The 20,535-nt window shown below is 47.8% G+C and overlaps 1 protein-coding gene across 2 annotated transcripts in view; it reads right to left on the bottom strand.

Annotated features, from left to right (window-relative positions):
• pdzrn3b (PDZ domain containing RING finger 3b) overlaps window positions 1–19,563 on the bottom strand; it is a 108,698-nt gene extending 89,135 nt beyond the window's left edge. Inside the window, exons 1-3 of one of the 2 annotated variants that reach the window (XM_030092163.1) lie at window positions 18,743–19,563; window positions 12,361–12,447; window positions 10,184–10,291 (exon numbers count right to left, since the gene is read on the bottom strand). In XM_030092163.1, the coding sequence (XP_029948023.1) occupies window positions 10,184–10,291; window positions 12,361–12,447; window positions 18,743–19,456 (909 nt within the window). In that variant the 5' untranslated portion in view covers window positions 19,457–19,563. The remainder of the gene's footprint in view (window positions 1–10,183; window positions 10,292–12,360; window positions 12,448–18,742) is intronic. The other variant, XM_030092164.1, reaches the window with a different exon arrangement.
• Between the last annotated feature and the right edge of the window lie 972 nt (window positions 19,564–20,535).

Below are 20,535 nucleotides of genomic sequence, written 5' to 3'. Positions count from 1 at the left end.
TGAGAGTGAGAGGTGGAATCAGACTCATCTGACATTTACACTCGGCTCCTCTTTGTTATTAAAGTGTTTGCTGTCAATGCTTTCCTCCCACCTCCTCCTGAAGCTGCTGCAGTACACACAACGAGCCAAGAGAGGATGCACTAATCCGGGCATCACGACAGGCGGGAGGGGAGGAAAACTACAAATGATTAATAGACCGTGTGCCAAACATTCACAGTGAGTTCAGTTGGTCTGTCGCAGTTTTAGTCAAACATTGGTTAAATGGTAAAAGGTCTTTCCAGACACTCCTGTCATGGTCAATAAGTTTATGCATGGTGACAGACAGGGAACATTTACACTCCAAGGCTTGACGCCCAGGTCAGTATTTGTTGCCTAAATCTTATTCAGGGTCCTTCTGAACCGTCTGATGGTGGCGTTGCGGTGCAGAGAAGGAGGGAAGCGGCGATAATCGGCATCTTCTGCACATGTGACCAGTATCTCCCGCTCTGAGAAGTCCTGTCGCCTCTTCAACTGGCCTCTGAACTGGAGTTCCCTCCCGTCAAGACAGCCTCAACGCTTCCCTTCCATTGGCAGATTTAATGACAGATGTTTACGCGGCGGTGGCTTTGGCACCTGTCCGATACCGATCTGATTTATCCCCACATACGAACGAGACATGTGTCCAATCTCAAAACATCCCAATGCATGCGTCTTTTTCCTGTTTACATGGTCCAAAAACAGATCCGATATGCGCCACATAAGAGCAAAGAAATCTGAATTGGGTCACCTCACACTGACGGTGTAAATTCAACCTCAGAGCTTGACTTCATATCAGAAGAGAAGACAGAGTAAAGTGATCGATTGTAGTAGGAGTTGTTTGGAAATAGGCAGAGACGCTGATCTCATCCCAGCAGCCGGAGCGAATGCAGTCAGCGCAGATGAGTTCAGATAAGAGAGTCCCGGCCGGGTGACTGCAGCGCGGCGCTCACAGCAGCACATCCATCAAACGCTGCGTGATCGTCAAGGCCCGCTCTGTGGCGGGGGCAGCAACCCGAGGCGCGTCCCCTTCTCCTCCCGGAGAATACAAAGCACCCCCAGGGTCGGGCCCGGCCAGAATTAATGATGGAAACATTAGGTGCGACCCTGGACGCAGCTTTATTATCCAGACAACAACGCTGGGAGTCCGACTTGCACTTCTGTGTCTTGAGGAACCAGAAAAACTGAGACGTGCGATTCAGAAAAAGTGAGAAAAAAAAAAATAAAAGTGTGACGATGAAGTGACTCTGAAAAGTCAATTCTACTGTAAGTGATTAACAGCAAGCGGAGATTAAAGTCAGACAGAGCTGTGGGAAAAGAAATGAAGTCCACTTCATCATCTCGGCGGAGCAACAACAGTAATGTTCCATATGAGAGGAGGACCAGCGCACTGCTGACACTTTGATTGATGAGCAGGAATCCATAGCTTCTAATCTGCCTCCGGACCCACGCTGGATCGGGGTTTCAATCACCGTCGGTAATTTCCATAGAAACAAATACGTGAGTCTCGGCGGCTGCCGCCAACCAGCCAAAGATGGGATCTGCAGGATAGCGGGGCGAAAGTTCCCACATCATTAAACCGAGGCGCGGGGATCCGGCTGGAGCGAGCTGTTCCACTGAACTTTTACTGTAAGCAATGAAACTATGGAGACTTAAACAGGGACACACACACACACACACACACACACACACACACACACGCGTCAACATATGGTGATTTATTCTTAAGTCTACCACTGAGACTGAGCAGTGAGACGCTCCGCCTAATTGACTTCCCCGTACGGAGCGGCCCCCTCCCCCGCCCGCCTCCTGTCGATTCTCATCTCCGTCACAAAGCGTTTACCTACACAAGTGGAATCAACGCCCGCCGTACACGTTAAATAAATCAGGTTTAATTGGCTGAGCCAGTCCCGGGTCGAACGGCGAGGTTTTAAGCTGCGGTCGGAGCGAGCGGGGATGAATGTGGTGAAGACTGTCATCACTTTCATTAAGCTGATGGGTTTAAGACTGCTTCCTGTTTCCTTTCTCCTCCTCCTGAGAGACTCTCGCTGCCGTTCTCTGCTACCCGAGAGCTACTCCAGCTACTTCTTGACATGTTTGGCTACTGCTGCTTTGCAACAAACACCAATTTTCAAAACAGTGCCAAGTTAACGCGAGACTTTTCTGAAACTAAAACACCAAAACGATTTTCAAAAACATTGCCGTGTTTTCCTTGATTTTGAGACAACGCTAATAATCAATAAGGATTCTTCTGATTGGCCAAATCTGTCGACATGCAGAGGATAAACCCACGAATGCATTCATATTGAGATCATTTGCTGATCTTTTATTCTAGGAGTCTTCCAAGCTGCTTCCTTCATGGACGGTCGAGAGCCTCAAAGCAAATTTAAAAAAAAAAAAAAAGCTTCAAAGCAACATTAAAAACAAGAACATATAAAAGAAAAAATGAAATTCCAAAAAACAAAGCAAAAAAAAAAAAAAAAACGAGAATAAATTAGATGAGATCAAAGCGTCTGGAGGTGTTTCATTAGTTATTTTACTTCAGTCTAATATTCTGCACATGCTCAAATGCCCCCATCCCCAAATGGTTTGGTTGTAATTCTGCAGGACACGGCGTGCCACAGTGACTGTTCTCACGCCTACAGTTACATAAGAGGTTCAGACAAAATCATGTTTAGCAACGCCGCCGAGACCAACACAAGGTGTCACAGTGCCGAGCGTGAAGACCACTTCATTCAAAACAGTTTGAGAAGTACAGAAACCTTAAAACTTAAGGATTTCAAACGACATGTTTAGTGATCGGTTCTGTACTATTTTAAAAGGAAACACAAATTCTCTTTTGTTCTGGATGCTATTGCCTTGGTATTTAAAGAAGGGCAGGATGTATTTTAATTTTTGAACTGAGAATAGTTGTGATATGCTACATCTGAGTCCGTGTTACTGATAGAAAGTCAGTGCTGTGCTGTGATGGTCATGGGTTTTAGACCCTGTTTACAGACGAAAACGGAAAACTTTTGTTGTCCTTTGAGTGTCAGTCTACACGACAGCAATGCTCGGAGCCACTGAAAACACAACTTTTTGAAAAGGCTCCATCTCAGCCTCCGTGAAAATGCTACTGAACAGACAGACAATAACAATAATGGAGGGATCAACTGGTGAACCTACATGCTAAGAACACTGCTTTCAGTGCTTCTGCCATTTCCCTCTAAACGGACATAGTTTTCAAAACACTGTGAAACGTTCATGAAACCTGAAACGTTACTTGAAACGTACGAGTGTGGCCTTCCGATCAGAGTTTAGCTAACTGTCTTTCAATCACTCTATTTCAGAACGGCCTGAACCCGTCTCAGGGGAGGTCAGCCAGATGGAAACACGCGGGTTTCAAGTCTGCTAAAATCGTCTCTGCACTGCTGGAGAGCAAGACGGAGAGAGAGAGAGAGAGAGAGAGAGAGAGAGAGAGAGAGAGAGAGAGAGAGAGAGAGAGAGAGAGAGAGAGAGAGAGAGAGAGAGAGAGAGAGAGAGAGAGAGAGAGAGAGAGAGAGAGAGAGAGAGAGCGAGAGAGACGGATGGAGCGAGGAACGGAGAGAGAGAGAGAGTGTGGGCGGTGATTAACATGCTGGAGTCGGGATGCATTTCAGAGGGGCACTGGGAGGAAACGACGGGCCATTACTGCACAACTAAGGGTCTGTTAATCAGCCTATTAGGGTTTAATTGAGGGTAGTTAATTAGGAGTCGGTGGGCAGTCTGAGCTTGGGGGGGGGGGGGGGGGGGCGGGCTGACATGAGAAGCAGCTGGCAGAGCAACCTGAGCCGATTGTTGCCGATCCATTTGCTCACGACCACTGATTGATTGGCAGGAAGATTGGCCTTAATTACACCCGTTTGTCGCCCGTCTGAAGGCTTCTGCGGGGGCCGTGTTGGTGCAGAGCAAACAGTGAAGGCCAGACTGTACGTCTCCATGAAAATCATCAAGCGCCGCCTCGCCTTTGAGGACACAAGATGCATAAACGGAGAGGAGGACAGGAGAAGAAAGGCGGCGAGGCGGCCTCCGAGGCGTAAGCTCACCTCACACCATCTCCAAAAGGTATTCCCCCCCCCCCCCCGCCGAACGGAGCGGCAGAAAACAAAGATGTGCTTGTGCCGGCTTCTTAAGGCCCGCCGCGCCGCGCCGCACAGGGCAGCGGCTCCCACCAGAAGCTGATTATGGACTCTTTAAAGTTAGATTTGATTTAATGTCCTGCTCCCTGCCTCGGCCGGACCACGGGGGCACAGGAATGCGGCCCGCCGCTCGGATTGGCCCGCTTAGCCCGCCGCGGGTTCATCCCGTCTCGGGCCGGTCGGGAGCGACGGAGCGGGGCCGCATTCAGCCCGCTCCATCTGGGGAGTAAACACACTGGCTGCACGGGGGCCAAAATCCAATAAAAGGGTCTGACAAAGGCCTGCTTCTTGCCTCAGAATGCCAAACATGTGATTCCCCCCTCAGGGAAATAACTCCTCTGTCTGCTCCTCAGAGCCCTGCGGGGCAGAAATAACGCCCGGGGAACTTCTGGCACATGTCCTGCTGAGGACACCATGTGCCGCGACAACTTATTAGTGACAATGGAGGCCGGCCAATCACGCCACTCCGTTCCAAGGCTGACATTTGGTTTTTGTTCCAGGCGAACCGACGACACGCTAAATACGCCGCTTTCAGACGACACAACACGAGTGAGCCTGTTAGACAGCTGAATGATTCACCTCAGATTCACCTCGAAGTTGCTTTTCTGACACAGTTCTCTCCACAATGTGTTAATCTTTACAGTTCATTATCCTGCTGGTGAAGCAGCCAAGGCGATGAAGATACGCCACCATGATTTAATCATTTAATTGCCTGTAAACACACTGATGGGCTGAAGTCCCACAGACACATGTGATTACAAACTTCCTGATGGTCATAGTGAGAAACTGTCATAGGAACTGTCACACATGTAAAATAAATCTGAGTTATTTCAATTCAATTTTATATAAACATCTCCAATAACAGTGGTCACCTCAAGGTGGTGACCGACACCTCACAACCCAAACAAGCAGTGAAAGGACCAACTCACATCGAGACGGGCTTCAGGTCTGGTTTAAACGGCAGCAGTGAATCTGAGACCCTTATCTGCTTCGGCTCTTTATTGCAAAGCCCACCAACAGTCGGAGCACGGTCACTTTAACATTTGAGCCTCGACGGGGAAGGTCCCGGTTCGAGGACCTGAGGGCGCGACCTCGCTCTGATGGAGGTCGACATTCCTTTAACTGCAACTGGAAGCCACAGAAACAGGAGGTGCAACGGCCATTATTGAGCTCTTAAATTCAATTTGGAAAGAAACTGGTGACTGATGCGATGGAGCCTTTAAACAGTCGACAAAAAGACTCCTGCCAACGTGAGATTTTTTTTATTATTATTTGTAGGAGAAAGACGAGATTTATAATAACTACTCAGACTGACTTCGTAAACTCAAGAGCCTTTCTCTAAATAACACTGTCCTCCTTGACCTTGGAAATATGAGAATACACTCACAAGTATTAGAAATATCAGTGAAGAGAGGATCTTTTCACTATAAGGAGCATAAAAAGCATGAAAGAGCACAAAAACCCAGTCGTCAGCGTTCAGTGCCTCAGACGTCTCCCTCGTCCTCGCCTCGGATGGCGGCACTGCGGCTCCGCTCGCTCCACATTTCTGTCAGTCAACGGCGATCCGGCGGCGTTTCGGGCCAGCCTTCGCCTGGTGACTACTTGACACTTGAGGAACTGCGGGGGAGGCTTGAGGTGTTTAGTGCTTCACTGTGGGTAACCTCGCAACTCATTCAGCTGGTTGACAAGTAAGAAAGAGCAGGTGCGACGCGCTGGAGAGAACTGCAGCCCACAGCTCACTTTAAATAAAATGAATCCCCCCTCGGAGGCGGCTAACTTCGGCGTCAAGCTAGAGGTGATCGATTGGTCCGAGTTAGGGAAATAAGATCATGGAAACCGGAGACGTGACGTTTTAAAGAACCTTATTTTGGAATTACAGTCTTGCAATGCCTTTCCACCTGTTGGGGGAGCCCTTTTAAATGTCACCAGCGTGCATTTGCGGCATGAGCAGCAGAGTCAAACAAAGGGGGATGGGGTTCCCGCCATGATAAAGGTGCTTGATTTGGAGGCAACATCCAACAGAAGCAAAACTCCAACCTCGCGCTGGGCTCCCCGTGTCAGTTTATTTTGAAGTAGTTGTTGCTGCTCACCCTCTGCGACCCGGGAATGTTTGCCGAGGATTTACAAGGCGACATTTACAACGGCAGGCCAGGCGTCTCCACTCTCTTCCTATTTTCACACTCTGAGAGCCCACACAGAAAACTCCCAGTTCTTCATCCCGAGAGCTTAGCCGCCGCCATTCTGGGGATTGTGACATTAGGGTTTAGTCAAATTGCACAAGCAGGGAGGCTTGAAGAAAGAGGAAGTTCGCTTGTGTAGGGAAAACACCCGGCAGAGAGAGCCTCCCAGCTCTGCCCAGTGAGCTTTGAAGTCCAGTGGTGGGATTATTGGGAAGGAAAAACGTGTGCATGATCAATCGATCAGCTTTGATTGGACTTGAGCGGCGCCCGGGCCTCCCCACTGTGAGACTGAAAACCAACTTATTTATCAAATCCTGGCACAAACACGCCCAGATCCCGAGCGTGCGGACGGCCCGGCGAACGCAAACATGAGCTGGAGTTTTTTCTTAGGAGGGGAAAAAAAAAAAGTCTGTCTGAACAAGGAGGTATTCATGTGCTGATTCATTCCAGTCTGCAGCTCGGCTCGCGGACAGCCATCTGCTGTCACACTCCCCCGCTAAGAGCCTGTTATAGAAGGACGGGCCGCGGATCCTCATGTACATGTTACATCCATATAGACTTACTGGAACTAACACCTCGGCTGCAGGAAGGGGGAAACGGGCGCGGCGGCTGTCGGCAGCGCCGCCGTTCTCAGCCTCCTCAGGTGAGCCGGCGTCTCACTGCTCCATGTAACACCACTGTCCTTCAGCAGAGCGGCTGATCTGATCCCCACGGCCGGACCGGGCCAGCCTGTCAAAACCACGGCCTCTGCAGGCCTGTAAACCCGACTCAACGCGGGGGGGGGGGGGGGGGGGGGGGGGTGGAGGCAAACATTTTTCTTGCCACTGGAATGGAAACTGAGGGTGTCGACACTGAAGACTCATCATTACACACAGCTGGAAATAACTGGAGTCGAATCAGTTAATTTAAGTACGTCTAAGCATGAAAAGGTCTACAAAAAGTTTGCTTTAGGCTGCTATGTGATGAACTTCCTGTCATTCCAAAATAAATTCAAAAGTTGTTTGTGGCTTTAGGGAGATAAATGCTGTAATCTACAACGTGAAACCTCCGCTGGTATAAAACCTCATTTAAATCTTAGCATCTTTTGTAAAAGATGTGCTTTATGTACAAAACCTTTATGTTACTGGACTACACATTAAACTTGACCAGAAACCAAGCTAAGAATCTAAGAAACTTTCACTTTAAGCTCTCTCTTATTCATTTTCTTGTGTGAATAACAGCGAAAGAAACGTCTGCTATGCCAAACATCCAACTTGACACCGATGCCAAGACATGAATGAGACTCCCAGAAAGGTATTTTCCTGCTCTTTTATTTTCAATGTTCACATTTGGCTAAAACTGACTCAAGCTTATACTGTGGGACATTTTTAAAAGACAATATGAAACAAAAAACAATAACCATGATGGATGATTAAAAAAAGCAAAAAGAAAAAAAAAAACAAAAAAACAAAGCTGCTTTCGTAACTCACATCACCACAAAAAGAAAAAGAAAAAAAGGTCGACATCTTTGCTGAATGGACTCCATTATTTTCTCAAGATGCTTTTAATCAGCACATGGTTTACTTTAAATAACATTTTCCCTTCTAATCTTTTCACGAAAACAAACTCAGACGTCGTAACCATCACACATGTCACACGAAATGTGGCTGACGGTACTAAATGGGACACGAGCGGTTAGTTTCAACCCACAAACTCAAAACATGAAACTGCCTTCGGGCTCTCGGGGATTAATTTCCTCTGATTGTACAGTGTAAATCCACAAGTTTACATATCCAGTCACCTGGGGTTAAAGAGCCGCACAATTGAAAACTGTGTCATGACGTTGCATTTGTCACCGAGGACTGAAAAAGCATGACATGCACTTTTTCTTCTCTCTCTTTTGCTTCAACCGCTCAACAAAGAAGGAGTCGTGGAAACATGAGCCGCCGCCGCTATCGGGTTTCCCGACTGATGAAAAGCACCAATGTCGGATATCAGCTGAACTGTCTATACATTTATACTATTTCAATGGCTGAATGATTTATTCTGCTGGGTTCTGACTGGTGATTCTTCACCCGGTGAAAAGATAAGATCACTTAAGAGGATGGTTTACCACCTCCTAGGGCTCTTCGTGTCCTCTCCACTTCGATGTTCCGTGACTTTGCAAACAAGAGCTTCAAACACAAAAAACGCGCTCTCTTTTTCTGTAGAAGATGAAGGGTGAATGTCGATCTCGGCTCGACACAAGATACCGTCAATAGCAGCCATACACGACGAGGCTGGGCGGCATTAGGAAGGTTACCAGGCCTCGGTGGCTCACGTGTGACTCCAGAGCCGCGGTGACGCACACTAGCTAATCTCTAAAATGGTAAATGAACTTTGAATCAGAACGCTATCGAGGAGTCATAACAACGGCAGTGAATCAGTTCGTACAATCTGGAAGGTTACAACACTTCCAGAGATCAGCGCCTTCACATCAGCCGCATCACGACTTCAACGAGGGTTTTAACTGAATGGAGCCACATCGGCTTGAAAGAGCGCCAAGACGCAGACTCGGTCTGCTCGACCAGGAGCAGATAGCAGCGTTTACCCTTCTACAAGCAGACATCATAATTAACAAAGCCTGTATAACGGGGTTTGTTTTAACCCGATCAAAGGAAATAGGTAAATACACCTTTATAAAGTGCATTTTATAGAGAAACTGGCCAACACAAAGCAACAACCTCCAATTCTCGCTTACCAGTGGGAGATGTTTGGTACTCGCTGTCTTTTATTTATTCTGGGAATTGAACCACCAAACCTGAGCCACCGAGACCCGAGTAAACTGCTGGCTCAGGCTTCCCTTTGTTTGAAGATCTCAAGTTGCAAAACACATGGAGGCGGTTAACTCTGTTGCGTGGAGAGACTGCTAACCGATCGCTAACCGATCGCTAACCGGTCACAGCTCCGGCAGCGTCACTTCACGTACGAGCCTGTTGTCTGGAGCTGGAAGTCTGCGCCAGCGCCGGCGTTTCTGTTTTTTGCTTGGAGTTAGCGATCGACAGCAGGAACGACGGGATAGAGTGATCAACAGAGACCAGATGTTGGGAGGCTTCTCTTTTTTTTTTTTCTTTTTGTGTAAACACTTTCCACAAAACAGCACTGTGAGCAATGTGTTGGTCAGAAAGCTCCGAGGGCAATTTCACTGAGGTTTGACTATAAAGCCGGCGACAAACCATATTTGTCATCTTGTGGCACGCGGTAATACACACTAGTAATCCGCACAAACCTCTCCAATTCAATGCAGCCATTGTGCGAGGCTCCGCTCGTCGACTCTTCTATAAAAGCCACCTTTGTGATGCTGAGTTTTTTCAGCGCATCCCTCAAGTTGACCTCGGGGTGAGCCGGCCTTTCCGCACGACGATCTGTTAAAAGGCGAGAGGAGGATGCTACGCGGCAGCTCTGTCATAAGGGATTTGTTAGCTCGGAAGCAAGAAAACACACACGGCTCTCCCTCTCTCTCTCTCTCGCTCAGCAGAAACCCAAGACAAGACGGACAGCTTCGCCTCAGGTTTATCTCGACCTATCTGCAGCGATGCCCCACTTAAGGAAGCCTCTGCCTGGTGCTGATTGGAGGAAGCACACGTTGGAACGGTGGCTGTCAGCAGGATTTACTTTTCTGCAGCCCGAAACGAAAAAAGTGCCCAAAAAAAGCTAATTCTCATTTTGATGTGTCGTGCTTGCTGCTCGCAGCTGGAGCTCAGAGGTCGCCGACACATTCGCAGTCTTGAGCGACGGCTTTGTGTCACCAGACAGCGATTTGCAGCACGCGCTATTTTCTTCACATGAAGCGCAACCGTGCGGGTCGCATACCTCAATTATTCTGTCGTGGATCTGAAGGCCTCCCTCCTTGTCCGCTGGTCCTTTCTCGATGATCTTAGATACAAAGATCCCTTCGTTTGAAGTGCTGTCGTTGTCGTCCTGTGGGAAAAAAGTTCCAGCATTATCTTCTGTTAAACGAAGCACATGGAATTCAATAAAGTTCAATTAATTTCTCAGAAATACTTCTTAAACTTTACAGCATTTCTAGAATATGGCCAGTATTTGCTGATTGATGACGTGGCACAGAACCGTCACTCGGTAGACACCATGACTGAATTGATTCTGCTCCTCTTGATCGGTCTGACAGATGACTGTACACAATCCTTCGTCATGTCGCATCGTTCACCAGGGCTGTATGATATACTTCATGATTGTTGGCGGATATGGTGATTTTATTTGACTTGAGAGGATTAAACGTTCAGTCTTTGTGCATCCACATGACCGTGCTCTTTACTGTACCTTGTTCTTCCTATTCCTTTCTTTTCATCCTATGTTCAGCTTCTACCCGTTTGATTCCAACAAAAATAGTCATAAATTCACAGAAATTAGATTATCTGATATCAATACACAGATGAGAAGGTGGCTTGTTGGCTTCCAATTATCGTCTTTCTGTCTGTTCCACGGCACGCCACAGAGTGGCTTCAGAGCATCGCAGTATTTTGAAAAACAGAGAAAATTAGGGTATTTCAAGGTGTCTTTTTTTAAGGCACCAAACAATTGAATCCTCAACGAACAGTCCCTTCGGTGTGATAGTGAGCAGCTCAGAGTACTGACAGCCATTTATCTCGACACCCAGCAGCTAAATTTAGAGCAGAGTAACACTCGAACAACTACAAAGTCAGAACAACGACGACCGTCTTCTCAGGTTTTCTGAGATTCTTCTTGATTTCAGCACATTTATCAGATGTCTGGGTTTCCACCTGCGTGTTCTAATGAGTTTCGTTAGAAAGCAAAGAAACCAAAAACTTTCATATGGACGAAGCAAAGGTACTGACGGCAGCTTGAATGCCAGCCGTTATCTTCCCGGCGTGCGTTTGGGGAACACTGTGAGCGGCGTTCCCACACTCGGCTCTTCGACCGGCTCCGTGATTTGCTCCACCGCCACCCGTTAAACTGTGGACAAACTGGTCCCGTCTGGAGACCGCAAAACCTGGCAGCTGATTGCGCTTCCCGAGCCCTGCCCGGGCGACAGCCACATGAAACGGGCATGTCAAAAGGCCAATGGGATATTAGCTATTTCTACTCTAATGAATAGCCTCTTACACAGCCTGTTGATTTGAGGCGAGGCCCAGAAAAGCCGAGCATCATCTCCGCCGTCGTTCGGTTGAGTTTGATGCATGGAGCTGTCACAGCAGCCAGGCAGGTTGCAAATCTGTGCGACCGTGGCTCGACTCGGTGGGGAAAAACACCCTCTTTCTTAAAATGTGCGGATCTTTTTATAACTTCCCGCTGTAAAAAGTTTTACTGCGATAATCTATGTCACTTCAGAAACGTGCGTCACTGTGGCTGCGGAAAATAAGAAGAAGGGGGGGGGAAAAAAACCTGAGGCCTGCTCCTGTGAACGCGATGAGGAAGAAGACCTTTCCTGCAGAAAGAAGCCCCATGTATGGAAGACGGAGACCAGCAGCGCTGATACTTTCCGGTCTTCACTCAGCAGAGCGTGCGGCGTCATTAATGACTTTCACCTCAGCGCCTGGAGGCAGAGCGAGGTTTGCTGGGATAAGAGACCCTTTCCTCCCCTCTGTGTTTACCTCACCACCGAAATCCCCTCAATTAGAGACAAAACAACTGTGGTTACAGCCATAATCCCAGATTTAACTCCCATAAAAGTAATTATAGTTTTTTTTTTTTAAATCTGCGATGCCAAATCCGCCGAAACCAGACCAATACATAAACACAATAAAAGTTGATAGATGCGGTTCATCTGTCCACAGACGAGAGAACACATGCACGCCTGTCTGAGGCTGCGGCAGTCGGTACAGAGCGCGCTTGTGGGGCTCCCAGTATGCGCTATTCATTCCTGGGTTGCCATACGACACTTGGGTTGATCACCGGAGAGAGGGAAAGGGAAAGGAGGAGGGGGAGAGAGAGAGAGAGAGCGAGAGAGGTGGGTGGCTGGTTGGGAAGAGGGGATTTAAAACTTTCAAGGCGCTCGGCTTTCAACCTACCGCGCATGGCCTTCCTCCTATGATGTTAAAACCCAGAGATCCGCCCTCACGGAGAAGCACAACCGTCACGCTTTTAGTCTCGCCTTCCTACAGACAGAAAGACAGAAAGGAGACATGCGAACAGAGAGAGAGAGAGAGAGAGACGGCAGGAGGTTATTCACAGCAATCCATGATGAGCTGCAGGTGAGAGAGACAGGACAGGAGGAGGAGGAGAAACGACCGGAGGGCGACCGAGAGGAGCGCAAACACACCGGGCCGACAGAAACTGGACATGCACGGACTCCACACTGACTAATGTCTGTTTCCGTGAGAAACTTCCAGCTTCTATTAGTTCCTATGATAAGAATGCTTTAAAAAGGGGTCACGGCCTCCACACACACACAAAAAAAAGAGGGTGTAGCTGAGAAATGCAACGAGTTCCATAACTCATCACTTCCCTCCTGTCTGTACCGGATGCTTGACATTTTCAGGGCCTGCTTCACACTATTAGATGTCTCCAACTTCCAAAATAGTTGGCCCACAGCTGCACGTTTGCCAAGTGACGGCTCGCCAGCATCGTCTTATAGTGCCTTTGCGATTTTGGAGGTCTTCACATTGGATAACTTTAAAAGTTCTGTGAACAGCAACAGAGATGGCAAAAACACTGGGATTCTTCATTTTTAGCAGAAATACAGACGCTGACTTATTCACTTAAGCCCATTCTATTTAATGCCCTAAAAATTCAGAACTTTTCTTCATTGCCAGTGTTGTCAGATTTAATATCAGCTTTATTTTCATTGCATTGTTGTATGTTTTATAAAAACATCTTCTGTCTGAATGGTTCAATATAAATAAGTTATCCTTGCCTAGTTTCTTATGTCAGAGACTTTACACCCGGGAATAGGGGAAGCATTGTAAAATATTTTGTGGCTCTGGTAATTTATCAGAGTATCCCACTTCGTTTATTCCACCAGAAGAAGATCAAACAGTTTGACAGCGAGGTGATTTTTGACGATGTCTGACAGTTAACAGGAGCAAATGCAAATAACAAATTCTAAGAATTACATTGAAGGTACTCATCAATATTCAGTATCAGTAATAACACAAATACAAATACTTGATATCACTTACAGCCAGAATACAACACATTCCTATTAATATTAATATTGTGCTTATTGGAATTATTTTAATCTGCTCATGGTCAAAAGAGAATGTCTCACACATTACACTTGAAATCTAACCTACTGTTTTTAGTTTTATAGCAGCATGTCAGAGTTGAGTTAGTTTGTTGACTTCGCTGTTTTTGGTCATTTCTGACATGAAATAATTAAAAATCTTTTTTTTTTTCTGAATTTACTGTGGATTTTTTTTCCTTTTGAACTGAAAAAGGTTCATACTTGTGTTTCAGCATAAATCTAAACAACTGATCTCAGTTCAGTCGCTCCTGGACGATATATTGTACAACTGGTGATACATTCTTCAGCACTCGTGATGATCTTTGTCGTTCATTTCAAAATGCCCAAACTGAAAGAAAGAAGTGCTTTGGACCCCTTGTGACAAATCCAATTATAACAAACCTTTTTACACAACGTTTGAGGGAAAATGGTGAACTTCCTTTCCGTTTTCATTGTCTGTTTACTGTAATAATGGTTGCTCAGAGTCACAGAGTCTCCATGAAAACAGCGGAAAACAACTTTTCTGAAAATGTGCAACTGCGCGTGTGCACCATGGCTGTAATCATTTTTCTGCATATGTGATAGCAGATGGACAAGAAGAAAGATGGCGGTCTCCAGTGTCACGGTTTCCACAAGTGGTTCTCATGTAAAGGTTGGGAATCCACCGCATCCGCACTTCATACTGGATCGTCTAAATAATTCTCTGAAACCCCGTCCTCTCCCACTAGCCGTTGTCCCATGTAAGTGAATCCACTGGAGGACGTCTCACCGGGAGTCATCCTGACATGAAAACGCCGCCATCAACTCGCCGACTCAGCCCTTAATCTGGTCTTTCGGAGCGCGGACTTCAAGGAGAGTTATGGGGCAACATCATTTCAGCTGCCAGTCCGGCCTAAATATAAAGCAGGTATTATTGGCGCTTTACAGTGTCCCCACTGCCTTATGGGAGGAGGGGGGCCATCATGTGCGAGTCGGGCCCCGGGGGAATGTGCGCTCCTGCGCCATGTCACGGCGGCATTAACGCCGCGTGCCTTCGAATTATGGCGGCTACAGCCGTCACTGTCAACGAGACGACAGATGGGCATTAGTGGAACAAAAAGGCGTTAAAGCAGAAAGGTCTGGGGTCCACGAACCCCGCCACGGGCCGCCGAGCGCGCTGGATGGGCCGCCGCCCAGTTTCATCTGCGAGAGCCATTAAAACGAACTCCGAGTAATTAGGAAGCATCCACATCTGCAAACACTCCGGCGACGCTCTAATCCCTCAGAAATGAAGTAAATCTCTTCAGGAGGCTTTGCATTTACCAACACATCAGGTGTGCCCGGGTGATAAAAAAAAAAAAGAGAGAGAGAAAGAAAAACAGTCCTCTCTAGTAAATGTGCGAAAACATCATGAGACATGCTGCAGACATCAATTGGGAACTGTGTCGAGTAAACAACCGTTTAATGGGGGGAGAAGTGGAGCAGCTTGTTACCGAGGGAAGGGAAGGAAGGCTTCGGCTCGCTGCTGGTGACTTGGCAAGCTCGCGGCGAGCCTTTACCTCAGCGGCCGTCACACTTTCCGATCCTGCCCGCCATCACGCCGTTTACCTCTGAACACAGTGCGTCTAAATATAGAGGAGGCTTTGTACGGCACGGCGACACAAAGAGGAAGAAGAAGAAAACATCAGCTCAGAAAGTTACAGGCATGTGATCACGAAGAAGAAGCTGAATGTAGAAATTTGTGGCATTTCTGACCACAGACGTGGTGAAAGTTTCTATCCAGGAGACACTTGAGGATGATGAACGCAACCTAACACGTTTCCATTTATCGTCCAATAGAAAAAAAAATCATGAGCTAAAGCACTCCGTCTCTCGGTAAAGGGGCGTGGCCACAACGAGACGAACTCCCTGAGATGTTCAAGTGAGGAAAGCTGTCATCCCAACAGCGGAGGAAGGAGCTCGATATAAGGCAGGAAGAAAGCCGTGACAGCGCTTCCAGCAGCCCTGAAGTGAACCAGAGAGACTCGCATCTCCGCGTCTCACTGTTTGGGCTTTGTTTTATTGCTCTTCCTGCCTCGCCGAGGCAGTTTAGCATTAAGGGCTATTATTGGAAGCTACAGTCAGTTCTTCCACAGACTGGTGTCTTCTCCGGCTCCCTCGCCGCCGCTCACTGTCTTTCTCTTTTTTTTGTCAAACAAAAACGGTCAAATCTTCCATCTGGCTTCGGGAGCCGAGGTTGAAGAGAGACTGAAACGGAACGGAGCGGGTTCCCCGTCAGACGTCACGCAAAGTGACGGGCCCGTGTTTACTCTGTGACAGCGACCCGAGGAGCTGATGTGTCACAACAGCTCCGCATTAGAGCCTTCTCGCCAATGACGTCTGGCGCTGTGGCGCTCAGCGAGTAACAGACGCACTCCGATCAGCGGTTCCGGGTCTGCGGTAACACGACTGCCAGGTCACCGCCACGGCTTCAAGCCTGCGGAGGATGTTGGAACGACGTTTCCTGGTTTCTGCAGATCACAATGGAATTAACTGTCTAAAGGGAGAAGATGTTTCCCTCATGTATGAAAGATCAAAAGGTTATTAACAGGTTATTGATCGGTGGATGACAAATACTAATCATAAGTAATACTAAGCATCTATTGGCCGTGGGCTGATAGAACACGGCATACTGGCTGATAAGAATGGAAAAGCTGTAAATCTGGAGGAGTCCAGTTCAGCAAGGAGGTAGAAATCTAAGTATTTTGAGATAAGAGAGAGATTCCAAAACTCTTTTTCAATCTAAAACAAGTACTGTTTGCCAGTTTTGTTTTTGCTGTGCTGGGTTTGAAACACTGAAATCTTGCTGTGAAAGGTATGTAGAAGTAAAGTTAAAGTAAAGTCAGCAACCAGTGGCTCCATCTGAATTTGCTTGTTTGCAAATCTCTGTGAGCGAGACGGATCGGCTGGACTTCACGTCTCTCTGAGCTTCTCTTTGGAAGAAACAAAAGATTATGAATTACAGCTCTGTCACTTAAAGAGTGAAACCACTTAGATTTTCTTGGATAAAAACCAGTTTCCCTTTGTTTAAACCATAAAAGCCCGACTCTGCTGAATGTCTGAAGGAGACGAGCAGAACAATCCAGACTGAACGGTGCTGAATGCTGAATGCACCGTCATGACTGACATATCCGTTTGATCACAGTATCGCCATTTATCGTGAGTTACACCGATAATCAGATAAACAACTTCACATCCTTCCCCAAAGCATCAGATATAAGTCTGTTAAAGGAGTCGGTTTCATTCGTGTCTCCATGTATTCACGTCATCAACCACTGGCTGAAGCCACAGAGCTGTCAGACAGCAGACGGCCATCTTAAACAAGGTCTGAGGGACGTCCTCTCGTAAAACCAGGATGTTTTCTCCGTGCTTTTATCTAGAAGATGAAGAGAAGGCGGCATGCAGGCTGTCAGGAAAAGCAGGGCGTGTAATCTACTGCTGTGACGATACGGGAGCAACACTCCACTGCAGTAAACTCAGGCCGCATTTACACGACGGCGTTTCGAGTGAAAACACTCCGGAGTCTGCCGCCATTGTCCATCCACTCCTTCTTGTGTCTGCATTGAGGTTTTTCTGGCCGACAGAGCTTCTCGCTACTTGACTGCCTCCACTGAAAAAACCCTTCACATCCTTACAGGCCACATCCTCGTCATCCAGCGAGCCGCTCCGGCTCTTTTCTCCTGCCTGAAATGATTTCCGAGACTGTTCTCAGGCTTTTTATGTGCGTTCAAAGCACGGCCCCCGCCCCCCCCCCCCCCGGTGGGGACTTCATTCCTGCCGTTTGCATGAGCAGACGTTCGTGGGGAATAAGACACTCGCCGTCCGGTGGATCTGCATCGCCGGACTGTCAAATCAGCTGTGATAACTAGCTGCAGAAAACTTCTTTTCTACCAGCATGAGCAATTTCACAATTTTTCCCCACATTAGCGCTTCTGATGCACAATTCTCCAGTCCGGTGGAAGGGATTCTGACGGGAAGCGAGCCCGAAGGAGACAGAGGGGGAGCAAAGCGACTGAGTAAAGAGCGGCTTTGGAGGGAGATTAAAGGAGAACGTCCTCATTCATCCATACTTCTCCATTCTCCTCTTCTTCCTCGTAACGAACCACGACGTGGCCACTCCCCTCTGATGAGGATGGCAGCAGCAGCTCAGCACTAATTCAATTCATTAACTGACTTATGAACTCCTGCATCCTTTATGATGTGGATTATTGCCCATTAGCTTTTAGATTTTGGACCGTAAAACATCCTTACCCCAGGAGGGGAGGAGGCTGGTGTTTCTGGATGCTGCCCCACCACCACCACACACACACACACGCACGCTCACGCACGCACACACACACACACACACACACACACACTCCTCCACCCTCCCCACAAAGGAGGCCTTGTATTTGCCCATAGATTTAGAAACGCTGTCAGGATCTAGCTGGAATAGTTCATCACAGGGGGAAAAAAACAGCGTATTTCTAACTCTTGTTGAGGATGTGCCAGACTCTCCTGCAGCTCTAATTTAAAGCGATTGTCTGGAGGGAAACAGGCGAACATCCGATGACAGAAAGCCTCAAACCGGCATGCTGTGAGGAGGCAATATAAAGTGGGAACCTGGCTCTTGTTGTGTACAGAACGGCAGTAAATATTTGGCCCTCCCCCCACTGACTGCCAGCTGGCCAGAGGCACAGCTGACATCCAGCTCTCACTGCACACTCAACTCCCAAGAAGCACACAGGAAAAAGTTGTGTGTGTTTTTTTTTTAAATTTAAAAAGAGTTGAGCCCACATGGAGGTCCCAATAAAGGAGAGTCAGTGAGCAAACAAACTTCTTTACAGCTTGTAAAGTTTGTGGACTTGAGTTTGAACAAATTGATCACACTGATTTTAATCCTTTATGTTCTGACCTCAAGCAGGACTGAGATGAGTGTGAAGGAGTTTGGATAAAGTTTGAAAAGGGACTTTTTAAAAGTTTTTTTTTTTTTTTTTTTAAGTGTTGAACCCCCATGGAGGTCCCAATAAAAGAGACTCCGCGAGCAAACAAACATTTTACAGCTTGTAAAGTTTGCGCACGAGAGGTCCGCGGACATTCAGGAGTGAACTGAGAAATCAGTGCGTGCTGATCATACTGCTGTCTCCCATCCTGCGTGTTCAGATTGGAGTTTGCGCGAAGTTTTCACCGGGACGGCGAGGCGCGCCCGCGCGCGCGCTCCCCCTCCTCACCTTGCAGGAGAAAGCCACGGTCTTGGTGAGGGAGTCGATGCGCTCGCTGTACTCGGTGAACTTCTTCTGGTACTTGAGCGCGGTCATCTGCAGCTCGCCGTGCACGGCGGACAGCTGCGCCAGGAGCGCCTTCTCCCGGTCGTTGGCCCGGATGGTCTGCGTCTTGAGCTCGCGGTCCAGCAGCAGCAGCCTGCAGCGCAGCGCGCCGTTGTGCGCCTTCAGCGCGCGCACGCAGCAGTGGCTCTTCGACTTCAGCTCGCGGTGGGTGAGCGTCAGCCCGCAGCCGCCCTCGCACGTCCCCGCCGGCCTGTGCTCGCACGTCTCCCGCATGTGCGCGTCCACGTCCCGCAGGTTGAGCACCGCGTCGCACCCCCTGTTGCGGCACTTGGCCGGGGAGAAGGCGCACATCTCGGCGTGCTCGGCCAGGCGCTGCAGCCTCACCACGGCGTCGCAGCCCCTGGCGTGGTTGTCACATTTGATCTCCAGCTTCAGGATGAGGTTCTTGAGGGGCAGGACGTGGTTCAGCTCCTTGGTGGAGATCCGCTGGCATTTGACGGGGCAGCTGCTCTGCTGGACGACCCAGGGCAGCACGCAGCCGGAGCAGAAGACGTGTCCGCACGGGGTGGTGAGCGGGTCCTCCAGCACCTTATTGCACAAGTTGCATTTGAAATCCGGGTCCACGGTCCCCTTGAAGCGGTCCAGCTCGTATCCCATTGTGTTGTCTTTTTTCTCCCCCCCTGAAATCCAAGTTTCAAACTTGCGTGGACTCCCCACCCCCGCAGATGTGAGTCATTGGAGGAGCGCTCCGCACGGACCGACTGCAGCCGCTCCTCGCCGTCTAAACTCTACTAATTGACCGAGACTTCTGCTGCCTTCAGGGACGCCTCGAAACTTAAACTTTGGAAAAGTTTGAAACTTTTGGAAAGTTGTCTTCTCGCACTAAAACACATTCAACTTGCCACTTAGCAATAAAAAACAATACTTTCTGCTTATAAAGACTATTAAAAAAGCATTTATGACAGATAAAAGTTCGACTTAGTAAAGTAAAAAGTTAAGTACAACTACTTTACAAACTTCACTCTCTTCTAACTTTATTTTTCTTAACTTAAGAATATTTTTAGACACTTTATATATCGCAATTGTCTAAAAAGACGAGACTTTTGACCATTTCAGAACTCCGTTTACGTGACATCATCTATTAAAACCCACACTTCGGACAGTCCGTGAACGCAGCATTCCCGGAGTCTAAACTGTGGAAGAATTCCTACCGTAACTAACCTAAACAAGGCGCACGTGGTTTTAGACTTCAGGATGAAACTATCTGTCAGAATATTCATGTTTTATACGATCACGACCCTTTTGCTAGAAATGTAACATCTGATATAATATCAGTTAATATCATTACCATAATCAATACTGTGAATAAAATAAAAGACAGTATGGAAGTTCTTTTATCCCAAAAAGACATTAACTGATAAGGACAGATCAATAATAATAATAATGATAATGATAATGATAATAATAATAATAATGTTATTATTGTTTGTGAGTGACATAAGGAGATCAGTGCTCACTGAAGCTTGGGAAGACTCAGTGTTCAGAAGGGAAATGGACCTCAGAAACTCCACTGTGGGACCAGTGTTCGAGCACAGACCTCTCACTGCTCCACAGCGACAGAATATTACACCATCTTACCACTTCCACACTCGGAGCCCGGCGCAGGAGGCTCCCGTAGCGTCGACTCTATTTGAATTGTAAATGAAACTCCGGCGGCGCGATGGGAGAGAGTCAGG

This window comes from Salarias fasciatus, chromosome 5, assembly GCF_902148845.1.
Source record: "Salarias fasciatus chromosome 5, fSalaFa1.1, whole genome shotgun sequence".
Lineage (NCBI taxonomy): Eukaryota > Metazoa > Chordata > Actinopteri > Blenniiformes > Blenniidae > Salarias > Salarias fasciatus.
Note: the sequence above shows the minus strand (reverse complement) of the source record. Positions and strands in the feature narration are given on the sequence as shown.